The sequence below is a fragment of the Actinia tenebrosa genome, unplaced genomic scaffold, assembly GCF_029948245.1.
Source record: "Actinia tenebrosa isolate PJP-AT-01 unplaced genomic scaffold, QUT_ActTen_1.0 PGA_scaffold0__85_contigs__length_37466705, whole genome shotgun sequence".
NCBI classification, from domain to species: domain Eukaryota; kingdom Metazoa; phylum Cnidaria; class Anthozoa; order Actiniaria; family Actiniidae; genus Actinia; species Actinia tenebrosa.
The window spans coordinates 18,502,162-18,529,012 of record NW_028292569.1 but is presented as its reverse complement, the minus strand read 5'-3'; the positions used below and the strand labels follow the sequence as shown (position 1 = coordinate 18,529,012).

At 36.8% G+C, this 26,851-nt stretch overlaps 3 protein-coding genes and 2 pseudogenes across 4 annotated transcripts; 2 read left to right on the top strand and 3 right to left on the bottom strand.

The window, feature by feature from the left end:
* The first annotated feature begins 365 nt into the window (after window positions 1-365).
* On the top strand, window positions 366-3,444 carry LOC116292014 (uncharacterized). Its single transcript, XM_089034408.1, has 2 exons — window positions 366-772; window positions 1,122-3,444. Exons 1-2 carry the CDS (start codon window positions 440-442, stop codon window positions 3,012-3,014), a joined length of 2,226 nt encoding a protein of 741 aa, XP_088890534.1. The 5' UTR covers window positions 366-439; the 3' UTR covers window positions 3,015-3,444.
* Window positions 3,290-4,863, bottom strand: LOC148913633 (uncharacterized). Its single transcript, XM_089034414.1, has 2 exons — window positions 4,603-4,863; window positions 3,290-4,314 (listed from the first exon to the last, which is right to left on the bottom strand). The coding sequence occupies exons 1-2, from the start codon at window positions 4,812-4,814 to the stop codon at window positions 3,897-3,899; spliced, it is 630 nt and encodes a 209-aa protein (XP_088890540.1). The 5' UTR covers window positions 4,815-4,863; the 3' UTR covers window positions 3,290-3,896.
* Window positions 4,864-15,889: 11,026 nt separating this feature from the next.
* Window positions 15,890-19,063, top strand: LOC148913632 (52 kDa repressor of the inhibitor of the protein kinase-like). 2 transcript variants are annotated; one of them, XM_089034398.1, is made up of 3 exons: window positions 15,890-16,274; window positions 17,048-18,697; window positions 18,901-19,058. In XM_089034398.1, the coding sequence occupies exons 1-2, from the start codon at window positions 16,260-16,262 to the stop codon at window positions 18,425-18,427; spliced, it is 1,395 nt and encodes a 464-aa protein (XP_088890524.1). In that variant the 5' UTR covers window positions 15,890-16,259; the 3' UTR covers window positions 18,428-18,697; window positions 18,901-19,058. The 2 variants fall into 2 exon arrangements, with proteins under 2 accessions (XP_088890524.1, XP_088890521.1); XM_089034395.1 differs by lacking the exon at window positions 15,890-16,274 and having other exon boundaries at window positions 16,430-18,697; window positions 18,901-19,063.
* A 296-nt stretch (window positions 19,064-19,359) lies between these two features.
* On the bottom strand, window positions 19,360-21,256 carry LOC116292019 (leukocyte elastase inhibitor A pseudogene; annotated as a pseudogene).
* Window positions 21,257-22,319: 1,063 nt separating this feature from the next.
* LOC116291998 (leukocyte elastase inhibitor A-like) lies at window positions 22,320-24,762 on the bottom strand (annotated as a pseudogene).
* Between the last annotated feature and the right edge of the window lie 2,089 nt (window positions 24,763-26,851).

The window sequence follows — 26,851 nt, the reverse complement described above, 5'->3', positions numbered from 1 at the left end:
AGTCTCCTGTAATTTTAATCGATTATCATTTATTACCGTTCACTTTTTAGCATTATATCCAATTGTATTTCATAGGACTTGACATCGTCCTTACTAAAATACTAATTACGATCGAGGAGTTCTCTTCACTCTACACCTCCCATGAGACATGCGCGTGCGTTTTATAATCCTTAAAGGGCAACTTACCCCCCAAAATGACCCATTTTTAAGAGAAAGTACATCAAATGAGAAACACAAAAATTCAATTTTTAGAGGGGATAGAGCATCCGTGTTCCTAAAAAAATAATTTCAAAACATTGCATATATCGCTCTGGTGGCCGCCATCTTTGAGCCCGCGATAAATTACCGCATTCAGGGGTGACGTCACAACGTCAACGTGTGTTTGGATATGTAGAGTTTTTCTGTAAGCATGAGAGTTTGAAGTGGCTTTTTCGACAAAATGGTTAATTGTTGCGTGCCTGAATGCACTAACTATTCGACAAAAACAAAAGATGTTAGCTATCACAAGATTCCTAAAGATTTGCAAATTCAGAAAGCTTGGATTTCTCGTCTAAGACGAGCAAATCTGCCGCCATTGAAGAATTGCTATGTATGTAGCGAGCACTTCGAGGATGGTTGCTTCGAATCCGACCTTATGGAGCAACTAATAGGCGAAAAAAGAAAAAGAAGGTTAAAGGCTGATGCAATTCCAAGTATTTTTAACTTTTCAACCATCCCTAGTAAAAGAAGAGCTACGACAGAAAACCGTATAAGACGACAACGACAAAAAGAGGTAGGTGATTTGTAGTTCGTGTTCGCACGTGCACTGCTAGATTGTCAGTGTAATATGTAAGTCTTATATATATATTAGAGCTATTTCGTGACTGGTCTGTGACTGTGCTCAGACCAAACCAATGCATTAAATTCTTAATACTAAGTTTACCGCTGCGGGTTTAGTTATGATGAATTGCGGATGAATAAGTTATACGCTCTTTCATATGGAGTCAATGAAAGTCCTATAAACAATTAAAGCTTGAGTGTCGTCTCAACTATCGGAATCAGTGAGAACCCCAGTAACTGCCATTCATTGTTATTTGTATTTGTTCTATAAATGATTATGTTTACTTCTTTTTCCCCATAAGACATTGGATAACCTACTGACTCCAACTACACATGCACTTGATGAAATGGTTGAAGAATCTGATATGGAGGTTTCCTTCGATGAAACACCTTCCAACAAAAGGGACTTTGGAGTCCAGTGCTGTCTGGATGAAAAGCTTTCAATACGAAAAAGCACCTCAACCCAAACAGAAAATGTGGATGTTAGTGTCGAGACTTCTGATGCCTGCATTCAAGTAGAAGGAAATTCAACATTTGAGCAATTGAACAGTATCCTGCATGACCATCCATACAGCTATACTGCTCCCTCTGTACCCATGAGTGTGTCACCACAAAAGTCTTGCAAGAATGATGTATCACCACAGAAATCTGCAAAGTCCTGTGGGTCTTTTCCTTTGTCAGATGAAGAAGTGAATCTTTTTTCAAGTGATGAAGAGGATGAATACATTATCTCATCACAAGAAACAAATTCTTCAACAGACAAAGAGTCTGAACCTGAGTATCACTTTGACACCTACATCAAAGAGCCAAAGTATTTGGTATTTGCAGCATGCCTAGGTGAACTGTTCGGGTTTTGTATCAACTGTGGTTCCATCGTAACTGACACCAACATTACCTGCACAGGAAGCATGGTAACGGTTAAAACCATATGTATGAAAGGTCACAACTGCTTGTGGAATTCCCAGCCTCTCATCAATCGTGCACCGGTAGGAAACCTTCTAATCTGCTCATCTATTTTGTTCACTGGTAACACTTTTACAAGAATCCAAAACTTTGCCTCATGTCTTGGGTTACGATTTATCAGTGAAAAAGTTTTTTACCAAAATCAGAATAGGTATCTATTTCCTGTAATAAATGATACCTGGGAAAGAGAAAGAAGAGCTGTTTTACAAGAACTGTCAAGTAAGCCTCTTGTATACTTGAATGGGGATGGACGGTGTGACAGCCCTGGCCATAATGCCAAGTATGGTACATACACATTTATGGACAATGACTCAGGGAAGATAGTTTCCTTCTCTGTGGTTCAGGTCACAGAAACAACATCTTCAAATGCTATGGAGAAAGAAGGTTTCATTAGGAGTCTTGGTAGTCTTGAGGATGAGGACGATATTAACATCAAGAGGATAACTACTGACAGACATACCTCAATCACTAGCACCATGGAAAAAGATTACAGCCACATCAAACACCAATATGACGTATGGCATTTGTCAAAATCTGTTGTGAAGAAACTCAACAAGAAGGCCAAGTTGAAAAAAAGTGCTGACCTTTCACATTGGATCCAGTCGGTCTCAAACCATCTGTGGTGGTGTGCAGCAACATGCAATAGTAGTGTGCAGCTGTTGAGAGAGAAGTGGGTCTCTATCTTGCATCATGTGACAAACAAGCATTCTTGGAGAGATGCAGAGATCTTCAAAAAATGTGACCATCCTCGACTAACCCGGAGAGAAGCTCGTAAAAAGTGCTGGCTAAAACCAGGATCTGCAGCTCATGTAGCCCTTGAAGAAGTGGTCCTTCAACCAAAACTGCTGAAGGACTTGGCAAAGCTCACTGACTTCTGTCACACAGGTGGGCTTGAAGTATACCACTCCATGATCCTGAAGTACTGCCCAAAGAGAGAGCACTTCTCCTACAAGGGTATGGTTGCTAGAACACAACTGGCAGCCATTGACAACAACCACAACACAGGAAGGAACCAAGCTGTGATTCAAAAGCCGGGGACGAGGATGGGAGAGGCAAGATACCGCCCATGTTTCCCAAAAATGCACAAGCGTTGGGTAGTTAAGCCTGTGTTGGAAAAGAAAAGTTATTCTTTCCTTCCTGAGCTTCAAAAGAAAGTGCTGGGATTGTGTGATGGCTCAGAAGTTGACCTCCAGGAATTGATTCAGAAACACCGGTCCAGGTTTTCAAGATAATCTAAATTAGAATTAGCCTTTGTGTACCTGCAGGTCATATGACCCTCCACTGTTTGGTCCTTCTTCCCCTCCCTCAAGTCCCAATCCCCCTCTGCTTTGCAGGCTATCTTTGGACAGTCGTGTAAAATACTGGTAAAAGATATCCCTTAATGAAAAAAGCTCCCAGATATGGAAAGGTACACGACAGACCCAAGTATAAATGCTATATACAAAATATGTAATTTTTAAAAATGACAAGGGGACCTGATGAAACGGGCAGATAAGTATGCAGTACCTTTTAGATGTTCAAATGAAAATTTTATTAAAATATTATTTCCATTTAGGTAAGAATTGACTGTAAAAAAGAGGTCTTTCCTTTACCTATCTACACTACCTTATATATGGGAGTCTCCCCCAGTATGAATATATTAAAGAAAAATATCCAATTGAATGGTGACATTTGCTTCAGCATATTTAACTTTTTTGCTGCCAGGACTCGTATAACTGCAAATTTTGCTTGGTTGGCTAGTGATCGTGTTCACTAGTGCTTTGTACACTAGGTTCACTATTCAGCTGGGTATTTTGTTTAGTGTGTTTTTAATAATAAAATATGTAAAACATTCAAAAAATGTTTGTACCAACAAAAAGCTTTTTATATAAAAAAGAAATTTATATAACACACCTTTCCGTGTACTGCATCCTAAATGAATACATGATTCTTATGCATATTGGTCTCAGCTTTTTCTAGTCTATGTTTTTGTTTTCAATTATCTTGCAATTAAATATGCCAAAAAATTGCAATTCCAGGAATTTTTCCTGATAGAAAAAAATCCACTCTGTATAGTAACTGAAGTAAGGAATAAATAAAATGTATATATTCACTCCATGCAACATTATATCAAGCTAATCATCTGCATAATGAAAACCCTCAAACTGAAAGTCCTCCTCTAGTCCAGGAGGAGGGAAGTGTGCTCTGATGCACATGACAGCACAAGAGGGCAGAACAACCCGAACTTCCTTTCCAAGAACTCCCCAGCACCATCTTGCTAGTTGTCTATATGCAATGTGTCTGTACTGCTTCTGCTCTGGGCCTTCATAAGCATCTCTGTATTGCTGTTTGTACTGAGCCCATGCGGTTCGAAGAACATACTTATTGCCACAAACAGGTAAGAATCCAGGATGTTGAGTAATGCATGGTGGTGGTTCATCAGCATCTCCATCTTCAACAACAGACTGGCATGTTGCAACTACTTTTTGGATTTCTTGGCAACAAATGCATTCAGCTATTGTATCCATAATTTGGCAGCTACCACAGGTACACCTATTAACAAATAAAACAATCCTTAGTATTTTTGAACACTATCAATGATTGTCCCAAGTGAGAGTATATACACAAATTGTGACAACTATATCCCTGAATCTGTGTCCTACAGTATATAACTTATTGACAACCAAGCGATGTTTAATTGTGACGGTTTTGCTTTTGGTTGCAAAGGTCGTGAGGCAGATTAAAATGCATAAATATACAGTGCAAGAAAGTGGTAAACACGACTGTAAAAAATGGATACGTAGTTGAGTTTTATCGTGATAAGAAAGAAGTAAAACTTACCAATCTGAATTTGTTAGTCGATTGTTCTCTTGTTCATCGTCTTCAATAATGTCACTGTCAGATCCTTCTCTGAACTCTTCATCTGAGGAGATTTCTATTTCTGGTTCGAACTGATATGGCCGTAAAACAAACTCGTCCGTTTCTAAAAATTCTTGAGCAAAATCGTCTCTCGAGCTGTCCGAGTCTTCGGAAAAAGAATTAGACTCTGACATGCCTTTAATTGAATGACCAGGCCGTATTTCATTCGTAAAATATTGAGTAAAACGTCTCAGAAACAGGGGAAGAAGTCAACCAAACGCTCGTAAACAACTTGACGCCGTGAACTCTTATGACGTTGTGACGTCATTACCTGTTTTTCTGAGCCCGCGATAAAAGTGCAAGATGGCGGCCACCAGAGCGATATATGCGATGTTTTGAAATTATTTTTTTAGGAACACGGATGCTCTATCCCCTCTAAAAATTGAATTTTTGTGTTTCTCATTTGATGTACTTTCTCTTAAAAATGGGTCATTTTGGGGGGTAAGTTGCCCTTTAATTTAGATTTACAGAACCAATACATCAATCATATACATCATAATCTTACATAATGCTACGTTTTTTTAATATACTTAGAACCAAAAAGACGAAGTAAAGACTAAAACTAATGCGGCTCACAAGCACTTTATAAGGAAGAATAACTAGATCAGAGCATCTTACAAAACACTGCTACCATACAAAACTTTGATTATTTTTCCATTTACTTACAGCTCACCCCAATCGTGAAAACTTTAGAATTTTTGTCATTTTTTAAATACATAATATAAATCTCCATAATGCAAATCGATCGGACATACTGGATTTATTTTGATCACTCGAGCTCGGTATAATTAAAATGCCTGTAAGCCTTTACACAATATTTTCAGAATTGATTCTTTAAATAGTGAATAGTTAATTGTGAAAATAATTCGTCATTTGAATGTCGGGCCTTTGAGATACGAAAGTTTATATTTCCAATATGTTAATGACCATGACGTAACGAAGGCTTATAAGCACTTTAAACTCAATGCTTCATTTAGAGGTTTGACACCGAAGAAAGTTCTGGAAATTATTTTATTATCATTATAATTTTCAGGTTAAACCTGAAAAAAAAATTTTCACTTTTCGAAGTGCTGACTGTTCGAGTGTATATGTCATATTACTGGTAATAATTCTCAAGGAGTTATTTTTTGAAGCAATTTTTTTCCTGTCAGCCTTAGAAGATTAAAAAAAGATTTAATGTCGTTATTTTCCCTTTAAATCTATATTTATATAGTAATGCTGAGTTTGTATTATTATAATGAAAATATGATTGATTAAAACTTCATACTTTTTATTTCGATGACGTCATTACTTCAACAATGACGTCGTCGACATAAAAAGTGTGAAGTTTTAATCAATTAGATTTTTATTATATACAAACTCAGTACTACTATATAAATACTAATTAAAATAAGTATATATCGATCACGTGAGCTATTTGAAGTTAAAACAGTCAACCGTAAATATTAATAGGATTTAATTTTTTTATTTTTTATTTTTGAATTGAATTTAAAAAATTTGGTAGCACAAGCACAATCTGAAATAATTATCTTTTCTTTGTGTTTTGTCTATTCCTTTTCTTTCTAGTTTGGTTGGTAATAAACTTGAATTAATTGTGTTTTATCACACGAGGCGACTGTCAATATAATTCAATTCATACAAATCTTAGTCTTTGAAATGGGGTTTTGTCACTTTAGATCTTGGGCTTTGATTTATGACGAAGATTCTCGCATGACGATGTTTATCAACACTCAGTCGCTTAAAATGCCATTAAAAGGCTTTCACAACATTACGCTCTTCTATTTTTGGGAGAATTTCTGAGTTCAGCCTCGAGAAACGCCAAGAATCCGTACAGCATGGCTTCGAGTAATACCACAAAGCCCACCACAGCTCTGGAGCGATTTCTACACGAAAATGCCTTAGTGGATCGATCCAGAGGAGTGCTCGTTATTACAGTGATATCGCTTGGTATAGCTTTTGGACTACTGGCTTTGTTATTGACGCTTAGGAGTTTAAGAAACAAGGAAAGTAATGGACAGTTCAGTTTCCATCGGTGCAACTGTGTTGGTTATACAAAGAGAAGATTTTTCTCCTGGGCCGATTGGAAAGCCATGAAAAACACATCAGATAATAATCTAGGCCCACCTCGGCGTCTTATCGCATCGACTTCAGTTTGAGAAAAATCAAAACTTGTTATCTTAGTGAGATGCTTTGATTTTATCGAACTGCTTCAGTAGAACGAACTCTGACTGAGATAAATATGAAAAATGAGAGGTCGTACGAATGTAAAACAGCATGTTGAATTGAGGACCAAGATAGACGTAGTATTGGAACGGGCAACTATACAAACTGCACTATGATCACTGAAGATTGTACTCTATTCAGACCTCTTGCTTAGCAGACAACACACTAGCCAACAAAGCCAAACTCGTTTCAAGGAGCAAGTGGCCACGAAGGATCAAACTATGAACCTCTCCCTTAGCTAGCTTGCAGAAACCTAACCAAGCATAACGCAACTTGCACATTAATTAAACGAGTGTGTGAAGTATTTGAGGATCACACGTCACGATAAATTGATTTGTTACTTACCTTTTGCTTAGCACTAGTACCACACTAACCAAGCAAGCCACACTTGTCCTTGAAATAAGTTTCTAAGTTAAGGTCCATGAGGATCAAAATATGGACCCCTCAAAAGGTAGCACACTAACCAACCATTCAAACCACTTTGTTCCTTAAAATAAGTGTGGAAGGTCAGTGATGATCAAACTATTGATCTCTTTCTTACCAGGCAGCACACTAACCAACCAAGCCACACTTGCTCTTTAACTCAAGCGTGTGCGGTCACTGAGGATCAAACTATGGACCTGAGACTTGTTTGTAGCAAGCAGCACACTTGTCATACGATTTAAGCAACGCTCGCTCCTTATAAACAACTTTGGTCTCTGGGGATCAACCGCTATGAACCTCTATCTTGGCAAGCAGTACACCTTACCAACCAAGACACTCTTTTTCCTTAAAGAATTGATAATGGATCTAAGATCCGAAAGCTCGGAAAATAATAAATATATGTAGATGAAACAACAGCTGAATATTTATATAAATCCTGCTTCTTTAAGAATCTAATGACCCTAATTTCATTTTCAATAAAGTATATTGCCAGGAAAGTAAATGGGCAACAAAATATTGGTAATACTTATCTTTTAAACACGTTTTGAACATCAATTATAAAATAAAGGTTAAAAACTAATGCGAGCCAAGGATTTAATTCTAAGATTCAATGTCCAAGAGAAAATTCAATAATTAGCGATTGCAACTAATCTTTAGTCTTTTATGAAATCATTTTCACAGTTCTACAATTGATGATAAATTTATGACATATAGCGAGCATTATTGCTTGAGTTTAAGTTTAAGATTACTTAGGCCCGGTCCACAATGTATTCTTTTCGACTGATGAGTTTTGGCTTTGCGTCTATACACTAAAGCGATCGAAAACATTAAAGTCGGCTTATATTTGAAAAAGCTCCTTTTGAGAGCGAAGATATTTGAAAACCGAGGGCTTTGGTATAAGTGTGGACAGCATAACGCTGACGTCATTCACATCGGCACGTCTCTTTTTCGCCTGATCAGGTGATAATAGTACGTCATTTCCGATGCGTTTTTGATCCTTTTAGTGTGGACGGGCGAAAACGCTATGGAAACCCAAGAGTGAAGGCAAAGCTTTAAAATTTGAAATGGATTTTCGGAGAAAACTCATTAGTTGCACAAGCCTTAGATATATCTGGATCTCGAGGGATTTTGACACGTGTGCCTTTCTTTCTTTCCTTCAGTGGCATTTTTTTTAAATTTCGTTTTTCTTTTTATATCTTTCTTTCCATCTTTTTATTTTCTTCTTCTTTCGTCTATCCATTCTTTCTTGCTTCTTTTAAAACTGTGTTTTGAAACGTTTTCAAATAAAACAAATTGTATATAACCTTCTATCATCCGTTTACATTTTGACGAGAAATATTCCAAAATGTTGACAGGTTTAATATATATTGGAAAATAGTTGTGTACACAAGACTAAGGAAAGTGTTCAGTACAGTGTGGATTAATAAAGTAATCACTGTATATTAATCTCCTCTAAGATAATATTCAATAGCGGGTTTGAAATGCTAAAGCAAGTAAAAACTGGCCAAAGAAACCGACGTTTCAGAGTCATACTGACTCCGTGATCAAGACTATAAGACTAAATTATGCTGTGATTTGACGTTCACTTAGATTATATTATTTGAAAAATTTGCAAACAAAGTAAAACTACGTACACGGTTTCCAGAGACGAAACTTTGAAAAAAATGATTTGAGGAAAATTTAATTGTTTCGTAGAATTGACTTTTTCGTCGATAAAAATAAACGTTCAAATTTAAATTTATGAGCAATGATATAATATTATTCATTCATTATGCTTCTTTTTTTTTTATTATAAATAAAATGACTATGTAATGGCATAAATAAGAGATTTCACGATTGATCTTTAGCTTGCTCATTGTAAGAATATAATTATTTTAATGGAATAAAAAAGTATAGTGACTGAACATTGAATATATCCCTTTAAGGCGATTTCATGTTCAACACCTGTGCGACGATAAATATTTTTCAAGAATATATTTTTATCATGAATATTTATAAAGTCAAGAAATTCTGTTATTTCAAAATTTAGTGACAGTTTTCATGCCACAAAGCAAATATTCTGTGAATAATTGCCTTAAAATTGAATAGAGTTTACCCACAGCTCGATCGGAATTGAAATATCTCTTTTCTACAGGGATTTTCCTCGCTTTCAGTTCTAATATTATCATTAGCAGACGACAGTTCTAGTGAGAAATATAACTTTAAGAAAATGAATGCGGGTAAAGTAGATGGTTGCCAACGAGTGCTCCTTGCTGTGATCTTGAATATGAATATTGCGACAAATGGAGTCTTTGCATATTATAATAATACAGAGTTTAATAACACCAACACGCGAACAAGTACCGAAGAGTCAAGTGATATTTCAACCATAAACAATGGTATTATTGCTATAATTTTCCTGGCAACAGTTTTTGTTGTTATTATTGGAGTCTTGGTAGTTCGATTCTGTTGTATTCATTGTGCTAATGTCCAGCGTATGGAATCAAGTGCACTGGGGTTTAAGCATCTACAACAGCGCACATTGGAGACAGGATTTAGTGATCTGGAGGGAATTACGACTGCAGAAAAAGCAAGAGTTGATAAGATATGTACTCCAAGTTACTGCTAATAATCGATGAAATCAAGACTTTATTTCTATTGCCTGAGAAAAAAATATTTATATTCAATCCGACAGCAAAGAGAATCCATTTAAATTTACTTCCTTTTCTCCCAGTACTAAGTAAATATCATCTTTATTTCACGCTCTTTTCTCACGCGTCCTCACATTTTACGAAGTTTTCGTAGTTTCACGAGCTTTTCTTCACATTTCACACTACTTTTCTCACTAAAAAATGTAAACTTATTACATGAGAAATGCGTTGAACATTGATTATCGGATTATTTTTAAAATCAAGAATCTGTCGAGCCGTACGGATGATGGGCTGTCCGATTGACCCTCGGTGAAATGTTATTTCCACCGAGTGTTTTCTTTTAGGTATCTCTCAGGACAGGGACATCAAATATGTTATACATGACACTAAAGAGGAACGATTGCGCATGCGTGCCTTTCAGCACGTTTTCTAATAATTAAGAAGAGTTTTAGTGAGAAAATAAAGGTTCATTTTCTCCGAGTATGCAAACAAACTTAGCCAGTATAATTTTGTGAGACCAAGATACTGACATAAATAAAGACAATATGAAAGAATTAGCCTTAAGTTTCAAGCATTGACTAAGTTTTGGCATTTTGTGAAGTCCATTTGTCAGCAATAGCATATAAACCGTTTCGCCTAATTTGGATATGGAAGGTGGGGACGGGACCGAAATGTTTTGGGGCAGTGAAAAGGGGACTCTGAAAAATTGTCATGCAAGGGAGGGGGCTCTTCTATTAATTTGAATTTGAACATTTTCATGATTTTTTGGGGGGGGGACCTTTAAAGCTTTAATTGCCAAATTAAGTTTACAAATCTCTTATTGGTCGTTCTTTGCGGTGCGTGACGAACACTATGGAGGCCTAACGGCCTCGGTCCTTATATTCAAGACCTCGTGTACAGTTTTTCCCTATCCGGATCTCCTGGCCGGTAAATAACATATATATATTAGATTGTGGGTAAGGAGTATCGATAGCTAATTTTCTAGATTTTTCACTGTTACGTAAATCTGGACGAACGGAAAAATTAACGGCAACAATAATTGTCGCAAGACTAAAGAAATGCGGCTTATTCACCTATTGGCACTCTTAGTCCCAATGGGATTAATGAACGCTTTGCTTTTAACTAACCCATTCTTTTGTCTTTCGTTTGTTTCTTTCGTGTCCTTGCCCACCCCGGGGGGGGGGGGTATTCCCTTTGTTCAGGTAGTAGGGGTGATCGGCGGTCGATTTTTAAAATGGCCCCTAAAAGGAACGCATAAATTAAAAAGGCTCTTAAAACCAACCTGATTTCAAACCCTAAAAGGTACAGCTTTATTTCAGTAATTTACTATTAACCCCGGCTATCAACGCCGGTTTAACGAATGACAGGACAGCGTATAATAAGATTACAACGATGATCATATTAAAGAAATATTTAGTGCATTATTGTAAAGTAAACAGCGGCATAGCATGGATAACTAAAAAAAACTAAAACTTTTATTAGGCTTTTAATGGATATTCCAGTAAAGTTAAAGCTGAATTAAAATTCGAACGATTTTGATGCTAGTCTCCCTTAAAAATATATATATTTATTACCTTTTGATATTAAGAGAAATAAAAAAGTTTTTATGATAGATACGATTAAAATTGAAAGATAAAAGTAACATATACCCAAAAAATAGCAGAGATAATCTAGCTGAGTAACTATTCATATTTAAGCATTTTTTATACTAAACAATGTTTATAATTGCCATTAATTAGATTGGAAATTCCGGTACTTTTTTCTGTAAATGGTACAACCTTCTCCCATCGGAAAATTTCTGGTAAAAGTGGAAATGCTCAATAGTAGGTACCCCATTTGTTCCAGTGAGCCCAGAATGACCGGAGAATCGCGTACCATTTACACTTTCCACACACATGTTTTTTAAGACAGGAAGCCCAAATCTTGAAATTGTTTAGAACAGGAAGCCCAAAAGGAGAATTACCAGTTGATATTGCAAATGGGAACACAAAGGCTCCCAGGAATGACTGGGAAAAGGGAAACAGTTTCATACCATTTGCTCATTCTGGACGAAGAGGGAATTCTGGTGGAATTTCCAATCTAATGGTAAACAACCATTGTTGGTAGTCGGCATGGTGGCCGAAAAATAGCAATTATTACTTTAAATCCACAGCAGTTTTAACATCAATGGGTTAAAACCTTGCCTTTGTTGAAATTCTTCCATCATTGAGTTTTATTTGTAGGCAGATGATGATGATGAGATTCTTGATGTAACCTTACTGAGAGTTGGCAGGAACTTTGCAGTGCCAAGAACAATTGTTACCATTGAAGAATAGGAAAAGAGAGTGATTGAAAGTATCATCTTGCATTGATCGTATCGTATCGTATCGTATCGTATCGTATCGTATCGTATCGTATCGTATCGTATCGTATCGTATCGTATCGTATCGTATCGTATCGTATCGTGTCGTATCGTATCGTATCGTATCGTATCGTAATGTTGCAGCAATCAGAGCGCCACGGACCGAATTAACGAAAATTTGAAGCCTGAATAAAATTGGATGCAATTAGATTTGCGATTCTGACAACCGTAGCGACTCGCAACTCAGTTGCCAAATATTCAGTTGCCAGACTTTTCAAAGGCGTTTATCCTGAGGACTACCTAGGACGACTGATGTCGGTTCCTTCTTATTTGTCTGTAGTGGGACGAAGCTGTTTAAACTTTAACACCTCCATTATTCGTGTTTGGATGTATGCCCATAATTCGTTTCGATCTTGGAATGACCTAACGCCTTCATCCATTGGCTCCGAAAATTTCTTATTTTTAAATAGGGGTGTATGTATGAATAGTGTAACGTGAGCTTAGCAATTTTCTAGGTTTTTACCACCCTTTCATTTTCAAGCAATTATAACCCGGAAGATCTAGTAGACTCTTTAAGATATAGCCGGAAAGGATTAGTCAGAATAACGAACCCAAATAACGAACCTTCGGATCCCTGCATGTCAATCGTTACTAGTCTCCTGCGTAAGTCTACTGTAGATCAAGGACATTAAAGGGATAACCAATAAAGAAATGATAATAACAATACGATTGAATGTCGATTGAATATATTAATGTTCATTTTACCTAATCCTACAATTTTTGCAAATGTGGATTCGGTTTGTTCGCTTTATCTTCGATGTTTTCGATTGCTTTTTTCCACTTAGCACTCTCATACCTGTTTTAGGAAATAACTTTATAATGTTGTAAATTTCGTTTCTTCGCCTTCTTTTTTATTCTCCTTGATTCGTCGTGTCACCTATTCTGGCAGCGAAGCCGAAGCTAGAATCTCCTGATATTAGGAGCATTTTTTGGGAAAATTATATGAATTGATGTACTTGCTATATAATGTTATTATGTTATATCAGTATCAAAGTTTTTGGGATTTGGTGCTGTCTATATGCTCTTGCGTACAGAAAAATCACTTTGTTAAAAGCAAAAGTTAATGCTGAAAAATTACATAAGAAAATAGATTCACTGCTATTTTTTGTAGTCTCTACCTTATAACTTTAAACTAATGAGACTGCAGCTATATCTGGCTAACAAGTAAAATGCCTTGTAAATATGATTAAAAATATGTAACTTTTATGCCATTTGGTTACAGCACAAATTTATATATAAGCTGCTAATATTAATTTCGCGTTCAAGCTCCAATATGATTGAAAATAGGTATTTTCAATTGAATCTTCAAAAACTTAAAACCAAATTGAATACATTTGCATTTAGATTAACTCAAACTTCGCCAAACACATGTTAAATTGGGCTTCTAACTTAAAAACAAGAAATTAAATCTTTTGTGCAGGACGAAACATCTGTAAAGCAGTTCCATCAACGTGACGCTGGTTTATGAAAAAAAAGGTTGGTAAAAATACAATTCAGCGACCCACCTCGTTAGTTAAGTCTCCAGAGTTACACGCCGTTTGTGTTTCTTTGGAACAAACCGCCGGTTGCTAATTCATTCAAACTTTTTTAGGAAAAATCTATTTTCTAATCATGGCAAACACAGGTGCAGAAGGACTTTCGACCAGTTCTTTGGGTATACTGTACATGTGTTGGTTAATTCTATGGTTTGTGTCTATCGAGAATGTACTCGGGGGCTCGAAAAGAAAGTCGTCTGGCGGATCAGTTTCCACATCCGTCAGAAGCCGTGGATTCAAATCCAACGATGGGGGAAATAATCGCACATTTTCATCGATTGACGACTGGGTCGTTGGCTTACTTGCTGTACTATGTGTGATTGTTGTAATCATCTGTATCTGCCTGCTATGTAGGAAAGTTTGTCGAGGGCATAACAAATACGAAGAAGGTGGAGAAACAGTCCGGGAAAATATCAAACTGACCACAAAGCGGAATATCGAGCAAATCGATGAAGAGCAGGAGCAGCAAGCGCTGACAGAAGAAGACCCAGTGGCCTCGGATTCATCGAGGCTGAAATAACAAAATGGAACTGCAAAAAACAGTTGTATATAATGAATATAAAATGTCGTTCTAAAATGAAAGAAAAAAAGCCTTGAGGAAGATTAGATACAGTAGGCGGATGACAAGTTTATGGTCATCTGAGATCAGTTCTACACTTGGATATGAGTTGCGCCATGTGTTTACGCTGATATAAAAGACTTTAAGAGGAAAAGACTAGCTGAGAATACATTGGATTATTGTACCTTTACTTTATTTGATAAATGAATATATGGAAAGTTAGTTCAAGATCCGTCACTCATATAGAATGCCTGGTAAAGTAACCTTTGAAATTGCATGCATCCAACATATATGATGTGAAAAATGTCAGGCAAAGCATTAGTAATTCGTGTTTTTATTAGAGCTTTCTCTCCCTTCTCCTCTCCTCTCCTCTTCTCTTCTCTTCTCTTCTCTTCTCTTCTCTTCTTTTCTTTTCTCTTCTCTACGTGAAATTTGGCATTGCTCCTGCGACAAGCGCAAGCCGAGTGCAATTGCTTTTGTAAATATTTCCATGATTTCCATATGTTCTAGAAATGGTACTGGGGTTAAGCAGTAATGACTTCCTCAGGCGAACAAAAAATTGCTACATTATTTGCCAAATAATAGAAGGCCCTATAAAAAAAAATATTTCAGCCCTTTTTTTTAGTTTTTATTTTATGAGCGACTTCTGCCCACCACACCGGAAACTTTACTTCAATTTCATAAACTAATTGCCGTAGCTATGAAATGCGTCTTTGAAAGCTTGAATACTAGTTTTAATGATTTTCTCTCAGGGTATTCATATGAAAAAAAGCATTTTCATGACAACGTGAAGTGATGGGGTCAAGCAAGAATAATAATACTTTTAGCGGGAAAAATTGAGTTTCGAAAAAAAACAATTATTTTGGATTTCTAGTTTTCCTCATGATATATGATCTTTAAAATCAAAACCATAAGTAGTTTTCCTAGATCCTCGGGGGAAAAGAAACTAAACTACTTTACATTTTGATACAACAAGAGCATGTTAAATTGTTTTAATATTCACTAGTTCAGACCTCATTGAGCCGGCCGAGATTAAAACATTTTATCATCACAAAACGAACGAAGTTTCATAATCATATTTCGAAAAAGCGAACTGTATTCATTAAGTAGAAATTGTTCACAGCAAGGGTGGATCCAGGGTAGTTTACGTGATTTCCGTAAACTACTCAATTTTTTTCAAAGCTACACATCATTTCTTTCTAAATAATGTCAAAATATGTGTATTACATTATTCTAGAAACTTCTAGAAACAACTCACTTGGTTGTTTTTCAGTTAATTATTAAGGAAAAGTCAAACAAAAATGAGTAATCTCGTCATTTCTGCCGATTTATTACCGATTCCCGCAAAAATTTTCGGGTTTCGGATATCTCCGTCGGTACGCATCGGAATGCTATCGGAAAACGATCGGAAAACAGCCTTTGTCGAATAGAACCTCAGGGGGTGAGCGTGCGTAGTTGTAGAGCTAGGCCGGTGTGATGATCGTAAACTACTCAAAGAATTCTCTGATTGGCTGGAAACACATTGATTGTTTTGGAAACCACTCAAACCCTTTTCTGATTGGCTATCTACTTTGCAAACTACCTCATAAACTACCAGCAAAACTATAAAAAGCTAGACCTACCCCCGTTGGGTCTCTTTCGTTCTTATGATTAGAGTCATAGATTTGCTGTAGTTTGAACGAAGGAATATTCTACAATGCGTGGCGACCCGATTTGCAGGAGGGAGGACTGTTCTCCTTTCGACATTGGCTTGAATTTTAAAGAAATTGGCTCTTCATCACCACAAGATAAGCTGGGGTTCATTGAGAATGTGTGGAAACCAGGTGAGATTTTTGATTTCCCACTGTCAATAGAAAACAGAAAGCCTCGTAAGTTTGTCTTTGAATGGCTTAGAAGATATCCCTGGCTTGCATACTCTAAATATCTCGATGGAGCATTTTGTTTTCCCTGCGTTTTGTTTGGAGTAGAATCCGGTAGAAATGCTCATGAATTAGACAAGTTGTTGAAGTCCCCACTCACATGTTGGACTTCAGCGGCTTCGAGACTTACAAAACACGCCAGCGGTAAATGTGAGATGCACAATTTTGCTGTAATTGCCATGGATAACTTTTTGAAAACAATGAGGCAGCAAGCGGTCCCAGTAGATCAGCAGTTGAATATTCAACAGCAAATCGATAGAAATAGGACGGTCCTTAAGTCTTTGTTTGAAACGATAATTTTCTGTGGGCGAAACAACATAGCTCTCCGGGGTCAACGCGATGATGACCCAACAAATGCTAGTCTATCAGGAAACTTTCAGGCTCTGCTAGAATTTCGAGTGCAGAGTGGTGATCAAATACTGCAGAATCACCTGGAAACTGCACCCAGAAATGCAACTTACATTTCTAAAACCATCCAGAATCAGATGATAGAAACAGTAGGTTCTTACATTTTAACTAGTTTGTCAAAGGAAATCAGAGACAGTAAGTTTTTCTCTGTTATGGCAGATGAAGCTGCAGACATTTCTAACAAAGAAAATCTTTTTTTAGTGATAAGATTTATTGATTCAAGAAATATAATTAGAGAAGAATTTATTGGGTTTTCTCTTTGTGATGAGGGAACAACTGGAGCTGCCATCAAAGATAAAATACTTACAGCAGTAGCAGAATTAGGACTTTCTATGGACGACTGCAGAGGCCAGTGTTATGATGGGGCAGGCAATATGGCAGGTTGCTTGAATGGAGTTTCAACACTTATAAGAAATGAATTTGACAAAGCAATTTATGTTCACTATATGAACCACAGGCTGAATTTGTGTGTTGCTGACACATGCCAACAACCACTTGTTAGAAACATGATGGATACTGTTAAAAGAATTTCTGATTTTTTTAACAATTCACCAAAGAGACAGCAGTATTTGGTCATGAAGGTTAAAGAGATAATGCCTCAAGCTAACCATACTGTTCTGATAAATGTATGCCGAACAAGATGGATCGAAAGAATAGAAGGAATGGACAGAGTTGTAGAACTTCTTCGTCCTGTTGTTGCTACGCTTGAAGACATATCAATGAACAACAATGATCTTGGAACTGGGGACTGGAATCGAACTAGTAGAAATGATGCACAGACCTTACTGAATGCAATAACTTTTTCATTTATTGTTGCTATTGTTATTGTTAGACACATGTTAGATTTAACCCGACCTCTCACTGTCAAATTACAAAAGAAAGCAATGGATCTTCTCAAGGCAAAGGATGAACTTGCACTTTTAAAGTCAGTCTTAACAGAGATGAGAACTGACATTGATGCCCGGCACAATGCACTCTACCAGGAAGCTGTCACTTTAGCAGGTCAAGTTTCAGTTCAACCAACCATGCCTAGAGTAGCTCAGAGACAAGTTCACAGAGCCAATGCTGCAGCCCGAAACCCTGAAGAATATTATAGGACAAATTTAACTGTAGTTTTTCTAGACCATATAGTCCAACAACTGAACAACAGATTTCAAGATGATGTGTTTGTTTGCTACAGAGCACTTTCAGTTATTCCATCAATTATGCTGGCCACTGGTATTGTTTGGAAGGATAATGTATTAGCCTTTTGTGAACATTATAGGCAGGATATACCTAATTATGCAGGTTTACAAGCAGAACTTATTCTGTGGGAGAGAATGTGGATGAGGAAAGATGATCTAGGAGAGGAAATCCCTGATAGTTTAGAAGGGACACTTGAGCACATTGACAATGTTGCTTATGCTAATATACATACCATACTTCAAATCCTTATAACTATCCCTATGTCATCTGCTTCTTGTGAAAGGTCCATTTCAACCCTCCGTAATCTTAAGAACTACTTAAGAAATACTATGGCTCAAGACAGAATGAATGGACTGGCACTGATGCATTCCCACAGAGACATGGACTTAGATCTTGAGGAAATAATAGATTTATTTGCTACTTTAAATCCTAGACGAATGAGAATGGAGAATATCTTACAGTAATATTTTATATAATATTTTTTGGACCACCACTCCAGTGTTCTTAGAGTACTTGTGAGTTATGTTCCATCTGGATTAATAATTATCTGATTTTTAATCATTCAACTGATGGGGAACAGTACAGGAACAAGGTGGAATTTTTAAAAACTTATTCTTTTCTGAAATCTATAATATTGTTCACTGGGTTTTAATTAAGCTTGAATGGTCTTTACATATTCTCAACTGAACTCAGCAATGAATTCATCTATAGTGGAACACCTCAATCTAAATAAGGTAATGTATTCATTTTGTATAATCTGCTAGTACATGTAAATTCTAGTACACTGATATTGTGACTGTATGTTCTCTATCTTTCGTAAAGTAGTCAATTTGCTGCCATGCCACTTTTCCTTTAATAGCATATATTTTGCATTGTACTTTTACATACTAATACTTTTGATGTCATTTTTTTCACATGATGTCCTTTGATGTGCTAGATTCTTCAACTGAGATAAATCTGTACAAGGATCTTGACTGCAGACAGCATGCTATGGTAGATGTATCCTTTTAGGCAGTTTATAACTAATAGGGGTATGGTGGGTTGGGTATAAATTCAGAGTAAACTACTCATGTCCAAACCCTGGATCCACCCCTGCACAGCTTGCTTGTTAAATACTGATTGAACTTATCATTAATTACTGTTCAAAAACTAAACTTTCCTAGCTAAAGCAAAGAGTGAAAAAGTTTTCCTTTTTTTTTTTCTTCAACAATTTCTCGACTGTCTTCCTTTCCTTCTTATCCCATTATCTCTCCCTTCTTTCTTTCTTTCTTTCTTTTCTATCTTCCTTTCCTTCTTATCCCATCCTCCCTCCTTTATTCTTCCTCCCTTCCTTCCTTCCCTCCTTTATAAATTCCTTTATCAGTCCAATTTGGGCGTCCGATCCGTTAGTCTTCAGTTAAAATCTTTACTCTTTCTTTATTAATACATCGCTTTAAATAAAACCAATTTATGGAAAATCTAAATTAGTGTATTATTAAATACATGATAGAGAATATAAATGCTTATAAATGCATCCTGGAACTGACTAGACGTTCCTTTTATCCAGCAAATCTTCTTATCAGTTTAATAATTAAGTACAAAGCAGCGTGATCATTTTTTAAACCAGTCTATAATACTGAAAAAATGGCCAAATATAGCACTAAGCCCCGATTCAATCTATGAGTTATGTCTCGACATGGATCAACCAAGAGGTTGTTTCAGGGTTCAATAACAATGATGGATGGTTCATTTCTCCTAGTATTTTGGAGTTGGACTGTCTAACCGAAAAGAATGGTTACGTATGTTACGCCAATGGCGTGACTCATTTTATGTCACACTCTCACTTAATCATTACCTTTTAATAAAACCGTGTAACATACAATCAATATTCATTATAGAATCCTTCACTTGACTATATCTAATATTACTGAATTGCTTAGCTGATTTAAATTGTGATGAAGTTGCAGGCAATAAACTAGCTGTCACGTTTAATCAGTTTTTCGTGATGTCACGTCACTGCACGTCTTCTTGACTTGGATCCATCACGCGCCCAATGAACAAAATGCTGCGTGTTGGCTTGTGGTAAATGAAGTACAAAAATGGATGGTCAGCCCGAAAACCACCGTATCTTCCTATTACCGCAGTAGCCGCCGCTGCCTCGGTTCCCTTCTCGTTCACCTCCACGAAAGCCTCGTGTACAACCTTACTGACACTAATCCCAACGCTACCAGTAATACCAGACAAATCTGCAGCGTCCGTGAACAAATCTCTGATGCCAAGATTATTGAGGAAATCAGTTGCTTCGAAGTGATGTTTGACTTTGAATCTAGGTACGTAGACTGTCATATTCTTTGCACGAACTGAATTCACCCACACATCGACAACAGTGGAAGAGATATCTTGTTCCAAAGTCCTCAGTGCTCGCGAGCCTCTGTTTACCGGGAGGACGAAAAACATCGAAGCTTCATCTCCAGCGTAGGGTAGTTCTAGCACCTCGCATCTTTCACTCAAAGTTCCATCGTAGAGATACTTGAACTCACTGTTTTCTTTCATCAATTTTACTGGAATCACGCGGTCATCGAGATAAAAGTATGAATCAATTGTCTTCCTCTCGTCAAACTGGTATTTCCAGGTTCCTTTGAAATAGATAGCATTGACCAATACAATGATAGTGCTCGAACCGAGGTCTGATGGCTTTAGCAGAACTTGAATCTTGTTCTCAGTCTTATTTTCAACCCATTTATTGATCTCTTGTCTTGCTTGTTCAGGATAATTCGCGAAGTCGGCTAAAGCCATTCCTGCTTTGAAATACAGCCTAGAATCTCTGACAAAGCTTCTCAAGATCGTCATTCCTTTTCGACCCCAGATACGGTTAGCGAGGCGCAGAACCAATTCGTTGTTGTTTGGCTGCAGGGCTTGGCCAAGGTCCTTAAAGTCCTGGTTAACAGTTTGTGGATCCCAATAAAAAACGGTTTCCATTTCTTTGGCTGTATTCCCCCTCGCACCAAGATGGGTCATGCCCAGGGCAATGGCGATGCTCAGAGGAGAGAAAAACAGATTCTTATCACGAAAGTTCGCAGCATCTTTAAGCTGGTTGTAAAATCGGAAACCGAAGTCGTTGGTCAAATCAGCGAGAGGATTTTTGATGACTGGCGGTAAAACTGGCGGTATTACTGAACACCAGGAACAAGAAACATAAAACAGCGTGGAAACCAAAACCAACTTCAACATCTTGAACATACGATTGTAGTGTCTTTGTTTACACAAAATTTTAGCTCTCTTTAGCAGTCTTTATTTTCTGATTTGAGTTTCGATTCAGCTTCCTTTTATAAGTTTTCCCGGGAACTTTTTATTGGCGTCAGATTTTCCGGTTGACGTCACTAGTGCTCTTGAAGTGACGTCAACCATCCAAATTCAAATTAGCACTAGTTGAAAAGCATGTCTGATTTCATTTGCAATGACTTTGCTATTTTTAACCTTTAAAAATATATTGCAATAAAAAAGCAATACGATTGTACAAAAATACAATGATATTTATGATAATTATTTTGTTAACTTGGAAGTTCAATAGTTCTTGTCTTGTACCTTTATTTGTCTTCAAGATCTACTTCACGGCAGGAAATAACGTAGAGGAACTATTTATGGACTATTCGAGGTCAAGATTGATGTGACTCTATTCCTCCATAAAAAAACCCAACTCATTAGGTTTTAGGAACATGCATAGAATCATACAAAAAATCATTTCTATGTAAATACTGCATATTGCTTTAAATAGGGCATATGCATACACTGAGACTCAAAATGATATCTAAGTAATGATATTTATTCAGGCTTAGCTTCGTATCAGTGTCTAATTACTCGCAAATACCAACGGTAAAGTACTAAAGAATGCACAACTTCAACAATACGAACACTTTGAAACTTGACGGACCTTGACTGGAACACGTGAATATTCTCACAAAATCGAGGCTAAGCCTGAGTAAATGAGTCTGTAATCATGAAACACAGCGGTAATTTGGAACTCGAAAAGGGTCTATTCAAAGAAATACACTAACAAAAGAAATTATTTATCTTACTGCCACTCGAAATAGCTTTCCAATTTTGGGGCACCCCGACAATATCAGTCCAGTTTCGAATTCTCTGTTCTACAGGGTTAGCATCGATTCCGTATGGAATTACCTTGAATTTATGCGTTCCAGTCAAAATCCGTGGAATTTCAAAGTGTGTATATTGTTGGACAAGTGTATATTTTTACTTTTCCATTGGTATTTGTGAATATTTGGGCACTAAAATTAGACTTAAATCCTGTAAAAACTAGTCATTGATCAAGGAACACAGCGATATCTAACTCAAAATATTTATTCAAAAACGGTCTATTTGTTTTTTGATTGAGGGATTAAAAACGATAAGTATATACTGAGATGGCATGGTTTGATTAGTGTACCATTTACAATAATGATCGACTAGACAACAATCAAACTTTGCAAAAACGAAAACTTTTTACTTACTTGGGGCCTAAAATTTGTCTTTTTCCTGAAAATGAACTTCAATTTTCTCTGTCTAATTTTAGTAGTCGTTACTTATAAGCATAAAAAAAAGTTGCTAAATTTGAACCGGGCACTAAATTGGCACTATTTTATCTATTAATACTAAACTTTCTTCAGCGCTGGGATAGTGTCATCATAATGCCATTAAGTTGTTTCTTGTGAAGGGTTCATCACTCGACCCATAAACAAGATGGCGCCCGATTTCTTGTGATACAAGAAGTAGAGGAAAGGATGGTCTGCTGAGAAGATGAGTGGTTGACAGTTGGCTGAGCATGTCACACCCACGACTGCTGATGCCGCTGCTGCCTCAGTTCCCTTCTCGTTCACCTCCACAAAAGCCTTGTGTACAACCTTACTAACATAAAGACCATGTTTGACTTTGAATCTAGGTATGTAGACTGTCATATTCTTTGCACGACCTGAGTTTACCCACATATCGACAACAGTAGAAGAGATATCTTGCTCCAAAGACGTCAGTGCTCGCGACTTCCTGTTCCTCGGTAGGATTACGAACATCGAAGTTTCATCTCCAGCGTAGGGTAGTTCTAACACCTCACATCTTTCACTCAAGTCCGTGTCTTCAAAATATCTGAACTCTAACTGGGATTCTGAGGTCATCTAGACGAAAGGTGGAATCGATTGTCTTCTTCTCGTCAAACTGGTATTTCCAGGTACCATTAAAGTAGATGGCATTGACCAATACCATGACAGTAGCAGAAGTAACGGTTCCTTGCTTCAGAAGCTCTTGAATCTTGTTCTCAGTTTTATTTTCAACCCATTTATTGATCTTTTGTCTTGCTTGTTCAGGATAATTCGCGAAGTCGGCTAAAGCCATTCCTGCGTCAAAATAGAGCCCAGAATCTCTTAGAAAGTTTCTCAAGATCGTCATTCCTTTTCGACCCCAGATACGGTTAGCGAGGCGCAGAACCAATTCATTGCTGTTTGGATGCAGGGCTTGGCCAAGGTCCTTGAAGTCCTGGTTAACAGTTTGTGGATCCCAATAAAAAACGGTTTCCATTTCTTTGGCTGTATTCCCCCTCGCACCAAGATGGGTCATGCCCAGGGCAATGGCGATGCTCAGAGGAGAGAAAAACAGATTCTTATCACGAAAATTCGCAGCATCTTTAAGCTGGTTGTAAAATCGGAAACCAAAGTCGTTGGTCAAATCAGCGAGAGGGTTTTTGATGACTGGCGGTAAAACTGGCGGTATTACTGAACACCAGGAACAAGAAACATAAAACAGCGTGAAAACAAAAACCAACTTCAACATCTTGAACATACGTTTGTAGTGCCTCTGTTTACACAAAATTTTAGCTCTATTTAGTCTGATTTGAGTTTGGACTTCGCTTTCTATTATAAGCTTTCCCGGGAACTTTTCATTGGTGTCTAGTTTTCTGGTTGATCATTGACGTCACTTGTGCTCTTAAAGAGACATCAACCGTTGAAATGCATTTCAAAAGCGTGTTGGATTTCACTTGCAATAAAGTTTGCAAAGTTTGAACTTTTCAAATATCTTGCTTTACAAAAGCAAATTTTTTCTTCATATATGTTAATGTTTGTGCTACTTCTATTTTGTTCATTTGGTAGGTTTACTTAATTGTCTTGGTGAAACCTTTAGTCAGTGTCTGCCGAAGGACGACTTTACAGCATGAAAAGATGAGTAGTGAGCACCTAAGGGCTCTATGAGGTCATGATTAATTAGAATATATATATTTTTATAGTATTTCCAATAAAAATGAAAACATGTCTAGTAATATTCATTCGCTTTTGTACAAAAAGCTTGTCTTGCAAACACTGATCATCATGATTACTGTTGACGTACATGCCACTGTTGATATTTGAATATAATATACGTTTTACTACATATAAGCTGCTTTTAGACAACAAGAATTTTGCCATATGAATCCACTGAGATAGGAGTAGAATAGCATTTTGTCAGAATTTATGGTAACAAATTTGTATTTACTAAAAATAGTCATTTAAAACATGTCTTTTTCCAATTATAATGTGTTGCGTCAATCTTTATCACGTTTAAGCCATAGTTTAAACGTCGAATTCCATATGCCCCGAATAACCTAATGAAAGCCGGAATTTTAAAAAAATATTCTGATTATTTGCATTAGATCGATTGGGCCAAACTGGGCCTAAGCAAACCTGACAAGTAGCCAAATACCAGACGTCTGGTGTGACAGATCTTATGAACCCAATTTGTCTTGTCTTTTAAAAACTATATACTTCAAAGTCATAACAAACTCGTCTGAAACTCAAATGCTTTAATGTCACTTGAAATCAGAGTTCACCGTTCGTGGATCCCAACCAAAGGATTTTTCCAATTCCTTTGCTGTATTCCCCCTTGCACCAAGATGGGTCATGCCCAGGGCAAAGGCGATACTCAGAGGAGAGAAAAACAGATTCGTCTTGAGAAACTGCGGGTCAGTCTTCAGCTGTTTGTAGAATTGCAAGGCAAAGTCGTTCGTTGAGTCGGCCAGGGTGTTTCTGATCACAGGTGGCGGAGGCAAAACTGGCAGTATAACGTAACACCAGGAACAGGACACAGAAATTACTGTGAACATAATAACTACCTTCAACATCTTGAATCGTTTCTTGAAGAATTACTCCGTTAAACCAACTTTTAGCTCTATTGGCTTGACTGAATTATGAACTAAGACGTGAATCGGTTTTTTATATATTTTTTGAAGACCTTTTTGACTTAAATGGTTTCCGGTTGACATACACGTCATTTCCGCTACAATGCGTTTAAATGCAGCTTTAAACGCGTGTTCGATTTCACTTCCAGCAGGTTCGTAATTTTTGGAAATTTCAAAAACAGCAACAAAAATGGCACTAGGATCGAAACCAGAATTGTCGTAAACATCGAATAATTCTTTATTTTTTAAATACTACTTTCAGCTATGGTTGTCAACAGTTATTCTTGTAATTCTATGTATATCTTTGCAAGTTGGACGACTAGCACGAACACGAAGATGGGCTGACTCATTTATCTTCAAGGTCAAGATCCATTAGTGATGATAGATTAGAAAATCAAGTTGCTCCTGCTTTTGAGATCATTTATTTATTTCATCGATTTTTTTACCAAAATCATGGCATATCGCATTAATTTCGTGAACCCATGAATGGATTTGCTGCAAATGTTCCCCATGAACTATTGGATAGTGCATAGTTGTTAGTAGCATTCTAGATCAGCCTGAAAAGTCTGTTTAAGTCAGTTGCAGCTAGGTATTTTAGTTTAGTGGAGAGCTAGGAAGAGTATAAATAGCAGTAATAGCGGACACGATAGAAATAAGAGAAAATAAGAGTACCTTTATCAAGTTTTTAAAACATGAGAAAGAAAGGATAAAAGAAAAATATGAAGACGAAAGTACCATTTATATACAATTTATAAGGTCTAAGCTAAGGGAAAGAAACCAGATATCAACAATAAGCAATGCTGGGTTTATTACTGATAAAATGAATGTAATCAGTGCGATGCCTTTTATGTTACTTTTACGTGATACCGAAAGCTGCACCAACGCATTAAGGAACATAAGTATTCAGCTATAGACCCCTCGCTATTGATGGTTTTCACGGCGGCCATGTTGGAGGAACTTAACAAAAGAATTGTCAATGAATTCTTTTGTTATATCCTCCAACATGGCCGCCGTGTCTTTTGTTATTTAATTCGATCTCTTGGGAATGGTTGAAAACCATCAATAGACTGCCTTCTTTATCAAATGAATTCATAGAGACGTAAAGCCTAGCCTCAATACTCAGAATGACTCCATCGTTTGCGCAAAACCTTTCACTTAGTTGTTTTCCCTAGAGCGTTTTCTTTCTTTCTTTTTTAGTTTATTTTAATCTTCACGTTTTTATATTGTAACTTCGCATTCCTCTATGGACTGCTTCCCTAAATATAGTCGTATTTTTGTTACTTTATTTCAGATGTTTTGGATAATTACTTTGTGCAGCAAACGTCTAAACGTCGCGTTTTATAAGTAAAGTATCAATAATAATGATAATGATAATAATAATAATAATAATAATAATAATAATAAAGGGAAAAACACAATGCAAAAGCCAGAAAGAAACAAAGCCAATGAGAGAAGAAAAAAAAGAAATTATAAGAATGATGGAGGGCGAGAAGATATTCAAGTAATCTTTGAATTCGATGGCTAAGTCATCGAGTATATTCGACTGATCATAAAAATCGTAAAATCTCGTAAAATCTTGGCAGAATAGACTTGAATAGAAAATGAAGCCTTTTTACCAGAAACTATTAATGCTATCTGAGAAAATACTTCACGAAAACTATTTCCAGAACATTTTGTAGAATTTGACTGAATACCAAAGAAATTATGAAAGAAC

Excerpts from the sequence above, each read along its gene's own strand:
- LOC116292014 (XM_089034408.1), top strand. The coding sequence starts at position 440 with ATGGTTAATTGTTGCGTGCCTGAATGCACTAACTATTCGACAAAAACA. Across the intron at positions 773-1,121 it reads GACGACAACGACAAAAAGAG|ACATTGGATAACCTACTGAC; the intron begins GTAGGTGATTTG and ends TTTCCCCATAAG.
- LOC148913633 (XM_089034414.1), bottom strand. The coding sequence starts at position 4,814 with ATGTCAGAGTCTAATTCTTTTTCCGAAGACTCGGACAGCTCGAGAGAC. Across the intron at positions 4,315-4,602 it reads CGACTAACAAATTCAGATTG|GTGTACCTGTGGTAGCTGCC; the intron begins GTAAGTTTTACT and ends ATTTGTTAATAG.
- LOC148913632 (XM_089034395.1), top strand. The coding sequence starts at position 16,526 with ATGCACAATTTTGCTGTAATTGCCATGGATAACTTTTTGAAAACAATG.